The following is a 17,890-nucleotide window of genomic DNA, read 5'->3' on the forward strand; positions in this document are numbered from 1 at the left end:
TTTTGTCTCTGCGCCGGACTCGGGGCTCCTGGGGGCAGACTGTCCCTCATCCCAGCGTCACCAGTGCCAAGCACAGTGCCTGCCCCGGAGAGGCCTTCAGGATGAGTTTGGGTTGCCTTGCATCTCAGTCCCATCGGCTCCCACTCTCCCACCTCCGAGGGCCTGGCTGCGTCTTTCCTTCCTTCGCGCCGGAATCCCCGCCGCTGGTCACCTTTGGGCTTGGTGGGAAGCGCAAGGATTCTTAGAGGCCAGCGTGCTGGACGGGGAAGCCAACCTTCCCATTCTCGTGGCTCCACCAAGGAAGGGGTAGCAGAGACCATCCACCCACGCCCCACGCACGCCTGGGCACCCCCCCCCCAAGCCAGGGCGGACACCCCCGTTGATCACGGCAGGCCAGGGGAGCCCGGATCTTCCTCGGCACTGCTCAGGGTTGGCACGGAAGAGGACGCTTCCTCGCCACACCGGGATTAAGCTACTTATGAGACGGATATAAAGCCTAATGAGGTAACGAGGGAGCTGTTTGTAACAATCCGCTTGTAATTTGTAAGATTCGTAAGTTCTTTTTCAACTGAGATGCAATCCGGGTAGCAGATGAGCAAGATGCTTCTGAGGACCGAGGTACGGGGACACAGGATAAGACGGTTTTGGCGGAACAGCAGCAGAACCGTGACGGGGGAACAAGAGGCTGGAAGCACAGAGCTCCTTGAAGAGACGCCTGCCCGGCTCATAGTCCCTGTGTAACTCAGGCAGCTATTTCTCGGTTACTTCGGGCTCTCCTGGGCTGAGATTATCCCTCCTAAACTACCCAGCAAGGAATCCTGACCGCACAAATGCAGAAAGCCTGAGTATATAAATGACAGGGAGACAAGCTCTGCCCAGAACACTGAGCCACCTCCCAGGATGGCAGGGGTGGCATGGCCTGCTGGAGCAGCAGCATCTACGCAGGCCGAGTCGGCCGATATGATACCCCTCCTTCCCAGGACCCCTGAGGCCATGCCTCCCGGGGTTGCGACGTCTCCCTCTACCCAGGCTGGAGATTTCAGAACGAGCTGTGGAGTGGAAAAGCAAGGGTAGGAGAGGGATGTTCCGAGCACTGGGCCTCTGTCGGCAAAGAATTCCACTCAGCAGTGTAGTCACTGCCCTTTGTAGGGCATCTTCATTTTGGGATAGGCATGAAATGATAATGGCCAGACCCCCACCCTACCCCCACCACCTCCAGGCCTAGCACCACAGTGGGGGGAAGAGGGGCAGGAGGTAGGGGAAGAACTGTGCAAAGAGAAGGCCTGGGTGGGTGGGGATCCCAGAAGGACCCAAGCAGCAGGAGAACCTCCACGTGTGGGCCTCGGGGCCCGTCAGCTCCCCCCACCAAGGTGAGTCCAGAAGCGATGCCAGGGTGGTTCCTCTTCTGGGTGGCAGGCTGGCCTCCCGAGTCCCGAGGCACCAGCTGAGCCCCCCACGAGGCAATGTCCCCCTCCAGGCACGCCACCAAGCTGGGGACTCACAGCAGTCTGCAGGAGAGATGATGGGGTGGCTGGGGAGGAGATGCTCGGATGCCGGCTCTCCACCGCGGGATAGAAGTCAGGCCTGTGGCTACAGAGCACTGAGCTGGGAATGTCCCGAGAGTCAGAGCATCCAGGGGCTGAATCTTCATCCTCAGCCCCATGTGGCCTTCTGGTCTCCTCCCCGGGCCCCGTCCATTCCTTCAGCTCCATCGCCTCCTCCACACGACCCTGGCTCCTGCCTCGGCATATGCAGCACAGTCATGCCCCTGAGAGCCAACAGGGCCCGGGAAGCTGGCAGGAAAGAACAGCAGTTAGGGCAGGGGCAGACCCTGGCGTAGGAAGTCTAAGCTGTTTGACACCAGAGCCTCCCAACCTTCGCCACCTCAGGAGAAAGGGAGAAAATCACGTTTGTCCAACACACTGGGACCAGTGGAGGAACCTGCTTCCTCCTAGTCCCCTTGAGGCCTGAGGGATCAATATGGACCAGTTCTCGGTTCAGCAGATCTGTCTTCTCCCGGCCTCTCAGCTAACCCTCAGTCCGGTCAACAGGAGGGTCCAGGGCCTGTATGGCACCAGACGCGGCTCCCAGGCTCCCCGGGACTACTTGGCAAGGTGGGGAAGCCGTAGGGCTGGAGGGCGAGGTAGTGTGGGAGGGGGTGGTGAGGGTCAGGGGGAGAGGCGTTTCCACCGGAGAAATGAAAACCCGAGTGGTACAAATCCTTCCTCGGCCCGGCTCCTAGTTCCCACGGGGAGGGAGTGGCATCTGGGGAAGAGGGCACGGGGCTGGGAGCCAGGGCTTCTAGGTTCTATTCCTGGTCCCTCCCCTGGGCCTTCCTGACCACATATCCGCCCCTCACCCCCTGCCCTACTGCTCAAGGAGGATTAAGACATCACAAATAACAGACCATGACCCCCTCCTGCACCCGTCCACCCACCCTGTCCCAGTTGCCCACCTCCTTCTCCGGCTTCTGCTGTGGCCCAGCTGAGCAGTGGCTGGCGCTCAGGGGCGGGTAGACAGGCCCAGTCCCCTCTGGCATCAGCGGCCTGCCCCCTCCCCAGTACTTCTGGTCAGCCCCGGGACCCAATCCCCGCTGTCAAGACTGGGTGCTGGAGGCCTGTCCCCGGCCTCGTCGGCCTCTCCCCGAGGCCTCCCCTTGCAGCTCGGTCCTGTTCCCAACCCCTAGTGACTCTGCCAAGTGAAGAGGACGACCTTGCTGCCCCAATTCCACGCTCAAGCTCTTTCCTGAAGACTGTTTGTAGCACGGGGAGGGGGGAACGTCCGTTCATGGCCTGGCCAGCGCCCTGAAAGCCATGGCCGGGAGGGGTGCTGCGGGAAAGCCTCAAGGGCGTGTTGGGGCCGGCCCCCTCCACCAGTGCAGGGCAGGTCCCCCCTGCAGGGCGCGGCCCTCCCATCTCCCTCCCCGCACCCTGGGGCGCCCAGGACTCCGGGCTCCTACTCCTCGCGGCCCTGGGGGGCTGCGCTTTGACGGGGAACGCTGGGGGGCCCCTCGCTTTCTCCGTGGGGCGAAGAGAAGGGGCAGAGGACGGAGGGGCTCAGTCCCAGGGGCTCACCTGCCCTGACCTCCGGGCGCCACGTGGGGGGGCGGGCGGCGCGGCGGGCGGCTCAGGACACCAGGGTCCCGGGCCCGAGGCTCTGCCTGGCGCGCACCGTCTGCAGGGCCTGCTGGTTCTTGAACCGGACCAGGCCCAGGGTGATCTGCGCGTTCCAGCCCGGGTCCTCGGGCGGGCAGCGGAAGTCGATCTCGCCGCCGCCCTCGGTCACCAGCGTGAAGTAGATGTGGCGGCCGGTGCTCTCCACGCACTCCACGGCCTTGATGCGCGCGAAGCTGAGCTCCTTGGGCCGGCCGCCCGAGCCCTTGGCCTCGAAGAGCTGCAGCCCGCGCTCGGTGAGCACGCAGCGCTTCCGCTTCCACAGCTGCAGCAGCCCGCCGCTGCGCTTCTCCAGCACGCCCTCCCGCAGCACCGCCGCCGCCGTCATGGGCGCCCCGGGGCCCGCCGCCCGCGCCCGCCCGCCCGCCGCTCCCGCCCGCCGCGCCCGCCGCTTTCCGGCCCGAGCCCCGCTGCGCGCTGGCCCCGCGACCGCCCGCCCGCCCGCCCGCTCGCTCCGCTGGGCTCTGCCTGCGCGCTGGGCGGCAGCTCCGGGGATGTGCCCTCACATGTCCCCCGCTCGCCTCCTGCGCCGCGCATTCCTGCCCCGGCCCGCCCTCCCCTCCGCGCCGCGCACCGGGCGGGGCCGGGCTCCAGGGGCGGGGCCGGACTCCGGGGGCGGGGCCGAACTCCGGGGGCGGGGCCTGACGCCAGGGGCGGGGCCGGGCCGGGCCCCGGGGGGGAGGGGGAACGACGGATGGGGGATGGGGCCAGGCTCCGGGAGGAGGTGGGAGAGGGGATGGGGGCGGGGCTGCGGCGGGGGTGAGGGGAGGCCCCAGGGGGCGTGGTCAACCTCCGGGGGCGGGGCCAGGTTCCAGGGGGCGGGGCCGAGCGGTTTCGGGGGCGGGGCGGGGATGGGGCGTGGCCGAGCCCCACGGGGGAGGGGGAACGAGGGATGGGGGATGGGGCCAGGCTCTGAGGGGGCGGGGCTGCGGGGGGAGGAGGGGAGGCCCCAGGGGGTGTGGTCAACCTCCGGGGGCGGGGCCAGGCTTCAGGGGGCGGGGCCGAGCTGTTTCAGGGGCGGGGCGGGGATCGGGGCGTGGCCGGGCCCCACGGGGGGCGGGGAGAACGAGGGATGGGGGATGGGGCCAGGCTCCGGGAGGAGGGAGGAGAGGGGGTGGGGGCGGGGCTGCGGCGGGGGAGGGGGCGGGGAGGCTCCAGGGGGCTGGGTAGCGCCCCGGAGGCGCTGGGCGCGGGGCGGGGACAGCTGGTACCGGCCCGGGGGCGGCCTCCCCGACAGCCGAAGCCTCGGGACCCGCCGTCTGCCGCTTCTTGGGACCATAGCGCCCCTGGGCCTCGGACGCAGGGGACGACGGCGGGGGCGGGGGAGAGGGCGCGTGTGCTAGAGGGAGGGTCGCGGCTCGGGAGAGGGGAGAGGGGAGAGGGCGTGGGCTTGCCCTGTGGTCGCGGGCCGCAGCCCGTGCCCCCTCTCCAACTTGGCCGGCTCCCCCCTTGGCATCGTGCAAATCAGAAAAACGAGGACGATCTTGGGGCGGGGGGTGGGGTAGGATTCAAGCCTGAGTTGGGTTCCTACCCCCTCTGGGCAGGGCAAAGGAGGGGCTGCCCAGTTCTCTCTGCTGGGGCGACCCCCCTCCTCCTCCTCCCTCCGGGCATCCCCAGCTCCAGGACACAGGTAGAGAAAAGCCAAGGCGAACTGGGCAGAGAGGGGAACCTTGAGGCCACTCAGCCTCCCAGTGGCGGCACAGGGGGGACCCCATTGTGACCAGGAGAGGTCCCTTGCTGCAGTCTTCTTGGTAGCACTGGCTTGCGGGGACCTCTGGCTCAGCCCACGTGGACCGGCCGTGCCTGGAGTTAGCTGGGCGTGCGCAGCCCCTGGGCAGCTCCTGGCAGCCTCCCCGGGCGCCATCCTGAGACCCGAAGACTGTACTTCCCTGGATTCGGAGAAGAAGGGGGATGGGGAGGGAGAAGGCTTCCCTCCCTTTTTAGGCCTAAAGGGCTTTGTGTTAAGATGAAAGCTCTGCAGTGTTGGGTTCAAACCTCAGCCCTTCCTCTGGACTGCGGTGTCCCCGCCCCCCTTGGGGCCCCTCCATTATCCTTCCATTTCCTCCTCCGTCAAATGGAAAGATTAATTCATTCTTAGTTCACGGAGCTCTGATGAACACGTTAGATAACATCAGTGCAAGGCGCTGGCCGGGGCCTGGCAACTCTCAAGAGTCTCAATAAATGTCATTCCTCCCCTTCACCCACTTTTATTGTCTTTGGAAGGGGATGGGGACCCTAAGATTAGGCCAGGCACAGGAAGATGGCTCTTCTAGGTCCTGCGTCTGCCCCATCTTGGTCAGCTCCGCCAGGCCCCCCAGTTTCCTAAGGACCTATTCACTGACATGTTAATAATAGATCATTATGGGAATAATAATACACAGTAACGACAGTAATAAGACCTCTTTGTCCCCACACCCTGTTTCCAACCTCCCGCCCATTGATGTAGAGCCTAACGGGCCCAAGGAGGGTCCAGTGTAAGGGGGCGGTGGGGGAGGGCGGCTGTCAGCACCCCCACCACAGCTCTGCAGCCTGGGTGCTGCAGGAGCACCCGGACACACACAGGACAGCTAACTCCCTAACCGGGGGAGGGCCCCTGTGGGAGAGGAAGTGACCAGCACCATGAAGGAAGAGAAGTAGCCAAGAGAGGTGTCTCCTGAGGCCCAGAGGGCAGCAATAGAGAAAGCTCAGGTACCCACGGCCCTGTCTTAGGGATCCCCAAAGTCTCAGCCCGTCTGCCAGCCATGCCCTCCCATGGCTACTTGCTCTGTCCCCCCACCCCCCGGAATCTCCTGAGTGCACTAAGCTGGCAGCGTCCTGCCGTGATCCAAAGCTCTGTCCTTTCGGAGACAGGGCCCTAGACCAGGCTGCTCACCCTGCCCCTAACTGCTTTATCTCCATCACTTCGACCTCTCCCTACACAGAGCCCAGGACTCACTGATTTTCCCTGCAGTTCCAGGTTAATCCACAAAAGTACAGGCATTTAAGCATTCCAGAGCCCTCCCGTGTTTTCTATTCTCACAACAGATTGGCATTGTTATTATTACCGTGCTCATTTTCCTGATGAGAAAAGTGGGTTCAGAGAGGCCAAGCACCTAGGTGAGGTCATACGGCCCCGTAAATGGCAAAGTGGGGAAGAGCACGTGGTAGCTAAGAGGACCCAGGATCTTGTGACGATACCACACTGCCTCTATATCAGCATCTCAGTTCACAGGGTTGCGTTTTTGGTTTGTTTTGTTTTAAGATTTTATTTATTTATTTGAGGGAGAGAGAGAGCGTGAGCCAGGGCAGGGGCCGGGGCAGAGCTGAGCTGAGCAGGGAGCCTGATTCGGGGCTCCATCCCAGGACCCCGGGATCATGACCTGAGCCAAAGGCAGATGCTCCACCTACTGAGCCACCCAGGTGTCGCACACAGAGAGTTCTTCTTACACAAGACCCAGCCACCCATACTTTCCTCTTCAGTTTAGTGGGTAGAGTGGTACCAAGTTTTTGGACACAGGAGAAAGGGCAAAAAAGTCAGGAATGTGGGATAACAAGATTGAGAGCATCCAGAGGAGCCCATAGGAGGAAATTCAGCAGGGCATGCTCCACTGCTGGAAAGGTACCCAGTTCCCATCACCACCTCTCCCCAGGGTCCTGCATAGGCCCTACTGGGAGTCCTATCCTCCCATCTCATGACCTCCTGGGATGAGGGGAGGTGACTCATTCTAAACTTTTCCCCAGAATTGGCCTCCCTCCTGGTAGCTTCATCTGGGGGAGGCTTGGGCCCAGTAATCCACTTGGTCCATCAGAAGGATCAATAAGCACTCTAGAGCCAGGGGCGCAGGGTGGTGCTCTAGAGCCTCTCTGAGCCCACTGGGTGCTGGTGGGGACTGGTGACCTGCCTGTCCCCCTTGATGCAGAATCCCTTGCTCCCTTCCTGCTAGGGAATGGGAGCCCTAGTTCAGCCTCCCTGGGGTACTCAGCTGGGGGCAGTGCTGGGTCCTGGAGATACTCAGTTCCTATGGACTTGTTGACTCTACATGGGACTGCTGGACAGAATGTCCCTGGTCGCATCCCAAACTGGCGCCACCCTCTGTCCAGCCCACAGGAAAGCTGATCCGCACTGTTCGTCGATCTGAGTCCAGCTGGAACGGGCTAGACTACAAGACGGCCCCAGGGACGAGTGTGCTAGACGTGCTTCAGCTGGGTCTGAGCCACCCCTAGTGGGGAGGAGGGAGCCCTGGGTCCACCTGGTGGCTACCCAGGCCCGGGTGGAACGAAGATGGGAGTAAGGCGGGAAGGAGCCCAGAATGGAGCCAGAGAGGCATAAAAAAGCAACCTAGCTCCTGTTTTCTACAACATTTACTCCATCTTCTCAGTTTGGCTTAGTGGTCACTAATTGTTAGACTCAATCTATAGAAAAAGCATCAAGGATCATTTTACGTACAATAGAGAATGTCTGTTAACACTGTAAACATTGTACAACGGAAGTAAGACCCTGTCGCCCCTTCCCTGGATTCCATCGGGGCCTTCCCATCTCTATCGAGTAAAGCCCCAGGCAGTGAGGCAGCCTGCAGCACCCGCCCTAGGGGACCCGCGCTGCTTCCTGACCTCAGCGCCTGCCCCCTCCCCAGGCTCCGGCCAGAGTGCTCCTTCCTCGGGCCTTCCCTCATGACCCGTCCCCCCAGATCCCACGGGGTACCTTCCCTCTCCTCACTCGGCTCTGGGTTCACGGATCACCTTCTCTCTTTTTTATTTTTATTTTTATTTTTATTTTTTTACGGATCACCTTCTCTTTTTTTATTTTTATTTTTATTTTTATTTTTATTTTTATTTTTATTTATTTTATTTTTTTACAGATCACCTTCTCAGTGATGTCTTCGCAGACAGCCCGGTGAACAGTGTAGCCCCCTCCCCACAGATACACAAATGGTCAGCAGTCACGCTCCTACCCGTCACGTCCACTGTCCTGCTTGGTTTCTCTCTGTAGCACATGCCACCTTCTAGAATTAATAATGTGCATCATTATTAATCTCCTCTACTAGAATGTAAGCTCGGTGCCGGCGGGGGATTTTATCCTGCTCTCCTCACCCTCGGGGCTCCAGCAGGTGGGATGTGCCTGGTGCTGGCAGGGCCTCAGGAAATAGCTGGAAATGGAGGGAACGGGGTGGCAGTGGACAGGTGCGCGGTGGGAGCTGGAGCGTGGGGAACGGAGCAGCGTCCCCTTCATGCTAAAGGTACCACATCAGATGCAAGACGTTAAGAACAGGGGACACCCGTGGGCGCGGGGTATATATGGGAACTCCGTGCTATCGGTCAGTTTTTCTGTAAATGCAAACCTGGTCTAAACACCAAGTCTGGGGACACCCCGGGGGGGCTCAGCGGTTGAGCACCTGCTCAGGATCGAGGCCCACGTCGGGCTCCCTGCCTGGAGCCTGCTTCTCCCTCTGCTGTGTCTCTGCCTCTCTCTCTCTCTGTGTCTTTCACGAATAGATAAAATCTTAAAAAATAAATAAATAAAAACCAAGTCTGCTACTTTAATATATATATATATATATAAATAGTTAACAGCAGTTGCTCCGGGGAAGGAGGAGGAAAGAAGACCAAGACACTCACTTTTTCATTGTTCATCATTCTGCACTGCTTGATTTTTATTTCTTTATTATTTTCTTACCATTTGCATGTTTTGCTTCTCTTAAAAATACAGTTAAAAGCACAATTCATCAGTGTTCGGACTCGAGCAGTTCGTTATCGAGCAGTGGACGATAACGAAACAGATCTGAATAGAGAGGGATGTCTGAAAAAAATGTCGTTTTGTAGAGAAAATATTTCAGTACAGTGAGGGCCGTAGGATGTAGAATATGACCCCAAATGAGCAAAGTTGGCGCCTCCCCCGGGTACAGGTTCGTTCTGGAAGGATTCACACTGACATGTTCCGTGCGGAAGGCTCCAGGAGGTGGATCCACCGCGTGACCGTTCTTGTTACTTCTCAGCGTGTTTCTACAGGCAGCTCCTCTCCTCGGACCTTGCAGACACTTTGCTTTTTAAAAATGGAAGGTTTGTGGCAACCCTGCATCGGGCAAATCTATCTGCTCCGTTTTTCCAACAACGTTTCCTCACTTTTGGTAATTCTCCCAATATTTCAAACCTTTTCGTTCTTATCGTATTTGTTATGCCGACCTGCAATCAGGGATCACCACCCAAGTGAAAGCTCAGATGGTGGGTAGTATTTTTTAGCAATAAAGTATTTTTAAATCAAGGTGTAGGTACAGTGTCTTTTTACTTTTTGTTATTTTTTAAAGATTTTATTTATTTATTCATGAGAGACACACAGAGAGAGAAGCAGAGACACAGGCTGAGGGAGAAGCAGGCTCCACGCAGGGAGCCCAACGTGGGACTCGATCCCGGGTCTCTAGGATCACGCCCTGGGCTGAAGGCAGGCCCTCAACCACTGAGCCCCGCCGGGCGCTTGGTACAGTGTCTTTTTACACATCACGCTATCGCGCACATAATAGGCTGCAGTGTAGTGTAAACATAACTTTTATATGCACTGGAAAACCAAAAAATTCATTTGACTGGCTTTATTGCAGCGGTCTGGAACCGAGCCCACAGTATCTCCAAGGTACGTGGATATATGGTTTGGATGTCACGAACATGTATTACACGTATTTTAAAAATAAAATACATATGTAGCACATATTTTTTAAAAGTCAAACAAAAACCTGAGGCTGGCTTGGAAGCAAGAGCCGAGCTGGAGGCTTACATGGTGGTCCCCTGGCCACAAGCTTTCCCCAGGGTGGGCAGCGCAGAGCCTCCCGGAGTGGGGCACGCAGCACAGCAGAGCAGCTCCTGGGGCTGAGCCTCTCCTGTGTCTGTGGTTCCCTCACCGCTCCCCACCAGGGAGGACACAGAAGCAGGCAGGGGTCCCCACTGGCCCCTGGGCACCTGTCCCATTGTCCCCCAGCAACTGGAAATGCCAGTGCTTCTCAGCTTCTAATGTGCAAACAGATCACCCGAGGATGTTGTAACTGCAGATTCTGATGCTGTAGGTCTGGGCCGGCATCTGAGATTGTGCAGCTCCAGAGGCTTCCCTGTAACGCGGATGCTGCAGGTCCTGAGGACACACTTGAATATCAAAGGTCTAGAGCAGTGGTTCTCAAAAAGTGTGGTAGCAGCATCAGCGTCACCTGGAAACTTGTTAGAAATGCAGATTCTAGGCTCTATTACAGACCTACCAGAAATTCTGGGTTTGGGACCCACTAATCTGTGTTTTAATGAGCTTTCCGCGTGATTCTGCTGCACATGAGAGAGTGACAATGCTGCGTGTCGAGGAAGGAGCACTCAGCCAGGAGACAGGGGCACCTTGACCAGGTCACTTCTCCTGTCTCATCTTGTCCACCTTGTCCAGCTGGTATTAGGGTTGCAGGAGAGCCTGGCTAGTGTTGGGGGGTGGGTAGGGGAGTGGGGTGGGATAAGAGCTCCATATCGGTTATCTTCTCCCTAAGTCGGACAAGAGCAATGCTACTTCCTCCTCAAGCTCCACATTCCCAGATTCATCGGGTCAGGGAGCTCCCACTCGCTTAGATGAGACAGAAAAATGGGTTAGCCCACAGCCCTGCCCCTCCCTCCCGTCCTCCCTTCTGGCTTCTGCACACACCCTCCCTCCCTGCCCTCTCCCCTGGGAGACCCACCCCGCAGCTGACCTCTCCCCCAGACTTCTCCTGACCTGCCCGCACCCCCTTTGATGTACAGTCCTTTGTTCTAGAGCTTTGGGGTTTCCTCGGATCTCTGTTGTTTCTCTAAAGGGAAACGGGGGAAAAAAAAAACGATCAAGGCTTCAAGCCTAACGATTTGGGTTTATGGGCACCATTGCAACAGACCTCAAGTGGGCAGCAACCCTGCAGCCTACCCGCCCAGGCTTGCTCCTGGGCCTGGCTCTCTCGGTGGAAATCCCCTCCCACGCTCAGCCCTTTAACCACTTTCGAGCCCAATAACTTTCCTGATTCACCAGGGATCCCTTTCGTCTTGAGAGCGCCCACTGGCCCCCTCTCCGATGGGGCTGAGTCTGGGCTTGAAGGCATTTGATCCCAGCTTGGGTCTGGCAGAGATTGGACCTGTGGGCCTGGGGATCAGGTTGGGGCCTGTAGAATTTTCCCTTTTCCCACGTCATTCTGGCATCTGGGTGCCCATGTGGTAGGAGCAAAGGGGCTGCCCTGGCATGATCCGCGTCCTCGGGAACAATGGGCCGAAGGGCAAGGATAGCCAAAGACTGGCTGCTGCCCAGGGATCTGGTGGCTCTCACCAACCTGTCGGTAATAGCTGGGCAAATCTGCACACAGCCATTGCTTTCCACTCCATAGCTTCCCTTTTCTGTTCTTTTAACGAGAATCATACGTTTTAAGCGCATATAGTCCTTGAATGCATTTTTGTTGCAAAAAAATTCAAAACACGGAAAGTATCTTTTCATCGCCCTTCCAGCAGCCCCGTCCCCATAGACTACAGTTCCTTGGCAAGGGCTGGGCCAGACATTCATCTTTACTTCACACACATTTGCACCCAGAGTACTTTAAAGCAGTGGGAGGGGTTGGTTGGACAATTCATAGATCCCCATCCAGCTCTGACATTTCCTGCATTCGTGGGTGGCTCTTCCCTCTCCTCCTAAAGAGCAATCATGCCTGGGATCTCACTAAAATTCTGCTGTGGATGTCGGGGGTGAGGGAATCACAGAAGAAAGGATGGAGGGAAAGATAAAAGTGCCAACAATAGTTCCTTCTGGGACGGGGGGATTAGAAGTAATGTTTTTTTTCTTTTTCCTGCTTGTCCTTGATTTTCAAATGTTTCACAGTGAGAGTGACTGTGAATGTTCCCGAGCATCACTTTGATAATCGAGAAGTGCCCATAGTGCCATGGTCAAGGTCAGGTAGAGAAGGCAGTGAGTTGTCTGGCCTGGGACTGGGGTCAGGAGGAAAGTAAGCAATGGCTCAAGGCAGAGAGGGATGGGGGCGGGGGGGAGGGCACCGAGGGAGAGGAGATTACATCCTTGAATGTACTCTACAGGGAGATTCACGGAAAGGATAATCAGAGTGAGTCCTACCGGGTGTGGATGAGGGGTTCTACAAGCCACACTCCGGGCTAGGCACTAGGGCCCCCCTGGTGAATCGGTGGGTCACAGTTCTCTTTCCACTGGGGACTGACAAAACAGGGGGGCGGTGGTGCTCACACCCTTAAGGAACCCCTTCCTACCTTCGGCGAGAGGGCGTAAGTCCCACTGAAGGGGATCTCAAAGGTTAGCATCAGTTCAGGAACAAGCCCAAATCCTGATGTTGTGAAATGAGTCCCCCAGCACTGGACACAGCCTAGGTGCTCTCCTCATGCCACAGCTGACGGGAGATCGTGTATCAGTCAGGAGGGGCTGGGTTGTGCTGCACTAACAAATTTCCCCAAAACCCCAAAGGCTTAACACAGCATAGCTTGTCCACTCATACCGCGCATTTTGGCCCGGCTGGCGGGGAGGGGGGGGTCTCCCCACTGCGGTGCTCACAGACCCGCAGCAACAGGAGCTCTGCGGTGAAACACTGGACCATCTGCAAATGGGCCTAATGATAGCACCCATCTCTCGGGGTTACTGTGAGGATTTAATGAATCAACACATCTTGAAGATTTTATTTATTTATTTGCACATGAAAGAGTGGGAGAGAGAGAGAGAGAGAGAGAGTGCAAGGATGAGCAGGGGAGGGGGGCAGAGGGAGAGGGAGAAGCAGACTCTCCCCCTGAGCAGGGAGCCTGACACACAGGGCTCGATCCCAGGACCCCAGGACCAGTAGCTGAGCAGAAGGCAGATGCTTAACTGATGGAGCCACCCAGGCGCCCCCGAATGAACACATTTAAGGTCTTCCAGCAAGCTACACGCAGTGAGTACAAGAGATGGGAACATGACACTTTCTGTCACAGGGAAAAGGGACATGAGAACATGCACAGCGGGTCATAAAGAGTTCCGCCCACAAGGACACAAATTACTTCTCATCTTAATTCAGAGGCCAGAGCAAGCCACGGGGCCACATCTAACTCCAAGGGAGGAGAAGTGTAACCCTACCACGTGCCCAGAAGATGGGCAATGTCTGTGAAGAGCAATGTGGCTGCCACGGGACCAGCTGGGGTCCCCAGGAGGCAGGGCCATGAGGCGGGGTGTCCAGGGACATCCCTTGATTAGAGACAACCAACCCCCTTGGCCCAGGCCCAAGCCCTTGCACCCTCTGGAGGAGTCAAGTTGAGGTCAGCAGAGTGGAAATGTAAAAGGCTTGGGGCAGAGGCTTCAGAAAGGGCACCGAGGGCTTGTCTAGGCATGAAGAATGCCTACTAAGGGCTTTATTTACCACGATCTACTTCCTGAATTTTCATGGCCTTTCGGGTGAGTCTCCCTAGACCCATAAACTCAGAACATCAGAGTTGGGTGGGTCCCCTAGAACCTGGCTGCTCAAGTGTGGTCCCAGGATCAGCAGCATCAGCACCACCTTCCCCTGGGAGCTTGTGAGAGATGCCGGATCTCAGGCCCCACCCCAAACTACTGAATCACAATCTGCATTTTAACAAGATCTCCAGGAGATTCCTATGCACGTTAAAGCCTGAGAAGTACTTTTCCAGAATTAATTTAGGCCAACATCTTCATTTCGCCGAAGGAGAGGTTGACACCCAGAGGGGAGGAGGCCGGCTCAAAGTGACACACCCGGTTCTGGTGTTGGCTCCAGCACTTGCCAAAGATTTTGTGTAAGTCACTTAAAAAAAAAAAAAAAAAAATCACCGAATCTCAGTTTCCTCCCCTATGATAAGGGGATTATATAACCACTGCATAGTGCTGATGTAGGCATCAAATGAGACCACACCTAGGCCAGCGCCTCACACAGGACCGAGTACGCGCTCAGGAAGCTCCGGCTGTTGCTATGGTCCCGACTCCCTGTCCTCACACCGCATCGCCTGCCTCCTGGCACGTGCAGTTTCTTCTAGGGAAGAAGGGGCAGGGAATGGGGCGCGGACCCAACTGCCTGTGTTTATATCCTGCTCTGCCATTTGACCTCGACCCCATTCCTGAATTGTTCTTTGGTTCGTGGCTCCAGTTAAGTCATTGGATACAACTATATCCACCAATGGATAAAATGAAGACCCCTCCCTCGCAGGGTTATTATAAGGATTAAATGAATTAACACATTTAAGGTCTCCCAATAGCTGCGGAACGCAGCGGACGAGCAAGGTGGATGAATGATACCTCCAACGTGTCCAACAGAGGAAGTCTAGATGGGATGGAGCCAGGCCCCAGGTAGAGCAAGGGTCTTTCTCAGAGGGAGCTGCATCCGCTTTGGCCCCTTCACCAAGGCCCCAGTCTGCTTCTCTGGCCCCTGGACAGCCCCCAAGCCCTGGCTGGGTTTTTCTTTCTCAACTGATGAGATGACCTCAGTGGGCTCCCTTGTGCCTCAATCAGGAGCGAGGGAAAGGCCAGAGAGTTTTAGTCCTGGAGACGCTCAGACTCAGGTGGGTGGGGCAAGTGTTTTCAGGTCCCTGAGACACCCTCAGCGCAGGAAAGGAGTTAGACCTGCTCTGGGTGACTCCAGGGGACAGAAATAGGAAGCTTCAGGAAGTCCTCTCCAGTCATTACAACTGTTCAGGGGCACCTTCAGCTGCCAGGTGGGGCACAGGGCTCACCTGAGAGGTTATCCAAACAGATTCCGAATACAGATTCTCAGGCCCCACCCAGGCCGGCTGAATCAGAATCTCTAGGGGTGGGGCCAGGAATCTATTTTAAAAGCCTCTTGCAATGATTCTGGGCATTTCGGTGAGCGTAGCCCCGGGGAGTTGGGGGAAGGGGCGGGGAGAGGAGGGAGAGGGTGGGGGGGGGGGCACAGGGCCCGTTGGCAGGAGTGAGAATCGTCCAGGAGATGATCTGAGGGTTCTCTCTGGATCTTGACCACCTCCCTCTCTCGACCTAGGTCCCCGGTTTCTGCCCCTCCTAAAGGATTTCTGCGCCCTTGATTCAGGGATTACTCCCCAAGCTCCTAGCCCCCATCCCTGCACCCCTCCCCCAAGGCCGCTTCTCCTCTCCATCCTCAGCCCCTCCCATGACCGAACAGGCTGGAGGCTCCAGCAGGAGGCGAGCCCCAGGGGGCTGGGCCGGCCCAGCGGCCACAGAGGCAGCTCTTTCCCTGCAACCCGGGCGTCGCCTCCCCCAAAGCCGGCCCCGTGCACGCTCCCGACGCCAAGCTCGGGGATCCCGGAAAAGAGAAGAGCAGCAGCCGCGGGGGCACGAAGGTCCTTGCTCCCCGCTTCCCCGGGGTCGATGTACGGCTGCACCCCCCACCCTCACCCCCACCCCAGGGCCCTGCAGTGGGCTCGCCCCCCCACCGCCACCCTGGGAGCCGGGCTTGGAGGCCAGCGCCCCCTCGCGGCACCAAGGGCCCGTCCCGCCCCGCCCCGCCCCCACGGCGCCACCTGCCGCCGCCCGACGGCGCCCAGCCCGCAGGTGGAGCGCCTCCTCCCGGCCGCTCGGCTCCCCTTTTTCTTTTTTTATTTTTATTTTTATTTATTTATTTTTTTAATTTATGATAGTCACAGAGAGAGAGAGAGAGGCAGACACACAGGCAGAGGGAGAAGCAGGCTCCATGCACCGGGAGCCCGACGTGGGATTCGATCCCGGGTCTCCAGGATCACGCCCTGGGCCAAAGGCAGGCGCTAAACCGCTGCGCCACCCAGGGATCCCTCGGCTCCCCTTTTTCAAGGCACCGTCGCCTCCGGGTGCCTCTCCTCCGAGACCCCCCCCCCCCCCGTTCCCTCCGAGACGCCCTCCCCTCCGAGGCCCCCTCACCCCCCCCAGGCCCCCCTCGCCCCCCCCAGGCCCCTTCCCCCCAGACCCTCTCCACTCCGAGGCCTAAAACCCCCTCCCCTTCGAGACTCCTTCCCCCCACCCCGAGAACCCCCTCTCCCGCCAGGCCCCTTCCCCCCAGACCCCCTCCTTTCCGAGATGCCCGCCCCTCCGAGACCCCCTCCCCTCCGAGGCCCCTCTCCCCCCCAGACCCCCTCCCCTCCGAGACCTCTAGGCCCCCCCAAGGCCCCTTCCCCCCCAGACCCCCTCCCCTCTGAGACCCCCTCCCCCCAGAACCCCTCCCTTCTGAGACCCCCAGGCCCCCCCAAGACCCCTTCCCCCCCAGACCCCCTCCCCTCCGAGGCCTCCCTCCCCTCCAAGACCCCCGTTCCCTCCGAGACCCCCCACCCCGAGAACCCCCTCCCCGCCAGGCCCCTTCCCCCCAGACCCCCTCCTCTCCGAGACCCCCCTCCCCTCCGAGACCCCTCCCCTCCAAGACCCCCCACCTCGAGAACCCCCTCCCCTCCGAGGCCCCCCTCCCCCCAGACCCCCTGCCCTCCAAGACCCCCCCCGGGGGCCCCTCTCCCCCCCCAGGACCCCCTCCCCTCCGGGCCCCCCTCCCCTCCGGGCCCCCCTCCGCTTCGAGGCCCCTTCCCCTCTGAGACCCCCGGCCGTCGGAGACCCCCAGGCCCCCTCCCCCCCAGGTCCCCTCCCCTCCGAGGTCTCCTCCCTCCAGACCTCCTCCCCTCCGAGACTCCCAGGCCCCCCCCAGATCCCCTTCCCCCAGGCCCCTCCCCCCAGGCCCCCTCCCCCCTACGCCCCGCCTGTCCCGATCGTGCTTCCCTCCGGGCCGCCCACCCCCGCCACCGCCTTTACTGGTCCCCGCCGGGGGGGCTCCGCAGCCGGGAGCTCGGGCGGGCATCGGGCATCGGAGAGGCGGCTCGGGAGGGGCCTCCCGCGGTGGTGCCAAGCACCCGGCCCAGCAGCCAGCAGGGGGCAGCCGGTCTCCAGATTTGGGCCCTAAAGGCTCGGGGCCCTCCACCCTCCGCGCACAAAGCCTTCCCGGAGAACCTCTGTTGGCCCTACCCCGCGGGGACCCAGTCGTCAGGACGGAGCCGGGCCCACGCGGGGCCTCAGCCCTGGGCAGCATTCTCCTCCAGCCTCCCACCTGCCACCTTGCACCTGCCTGGTGTTCCGCCCCTCTGATTGGTCTTCTATGTGCTTAGGTCCCTTTCCGGGCAGAGTCAAGGAGAGGCATCTGCCCAGGCCCCTGTTGTGTCTGGTCACCTGGACGTCATGCATGCAAGGCCTGCTGCAGTTAGAGCATCTGCTTCTTGCTGTTGTGTAAATTCACGGTGTGGGCAGAGACGCCCAGGCCCCAAACCTCAGGCAGGCATCCCCAGAGGAAGGATGTTGCAACCCCCCAGATGAACGCATTTACTAATAAGGTCAGCCTTCCACGGGGCAGGCTGCGGGGGCCGGCCACAGACTAAATATCTGTGTCCCCCTCAAAATTCCTAAGTGGAAATCCTACCCCACAAGGCGAGAGGGTATTAGGGGGTGGATCCTGTGGAGGTGGTTAGGTCATGAGGGTGGAGCCTTCGGGAAGGGGCCAGTGCCAGGTAAAAGAAGCCTGGGAGCTCCCTCCGCCTTTCCACCGCCTGCGGACCCTGCAGAAAGATGGCCATGAACCACAGGGTGGGCTCTCACCAGACCCACAACCTGCCCCACCTCGATCTTGGACTTTGCAGCCTCCAGAACTACAAGAAATAAATTTCTGTTGCTTAGACACCACCTAATTTATGATATTTCGTTGTAGCAGCCTGAACTGACGAAAACAGAAACTGGCCACAGAAACCGGTACCAAGAGGTGGAGTGTTCTGGAACAAGT

At 59.1% G+C, this 17,890-nt stretch overlaps 1 protein-coding gene across 1 annotated transcript; it reads right to left on the reverse strand.

The window, feature by feature from the left end:
* Positions 1-517: 517 nt before the first annotated feature.
* PHLDA3 (pleckstrin homology like domain family A member 3) lies at positions 518-3,693 on the reverse strand. Its single transcript, XM_072733466.1, has 2 exons — positions 3,075-3,693; positions 518-1,793 (listed from the first exon to the last, which is right to left on the reverse strand). The coding sequence occupies exon 1, from the start codon at positions 3,499-3,501 to the stop codon at positions 3,127-3,129; it is 375 nt and encodes a 124-aa protein (XP_072589567.1). The 5' UTR covers positions 3,502-3,693; the 3' UTR covers positions 518-1,793; positions 3,075-3,126.
* Positions 3,694-17,890: the final 14,197 nt, after the last annotated feature.

The sequence above is a fragment of the Vulpes vulpes genome, chromosome 13 (genome assembly GCF_048418805.1).
Source record: "Vulpes vulpes isolate BD-2025 chromosome 13, VulVul3, whole genome shotgun sequence".
Taxonomy (NCBI): domain Eukaryota; kingdom Metazoa; phylum Chordata; class Mammalia; order Carnivora; family Canidae; genus Vulpes; species Vulpes vulpes.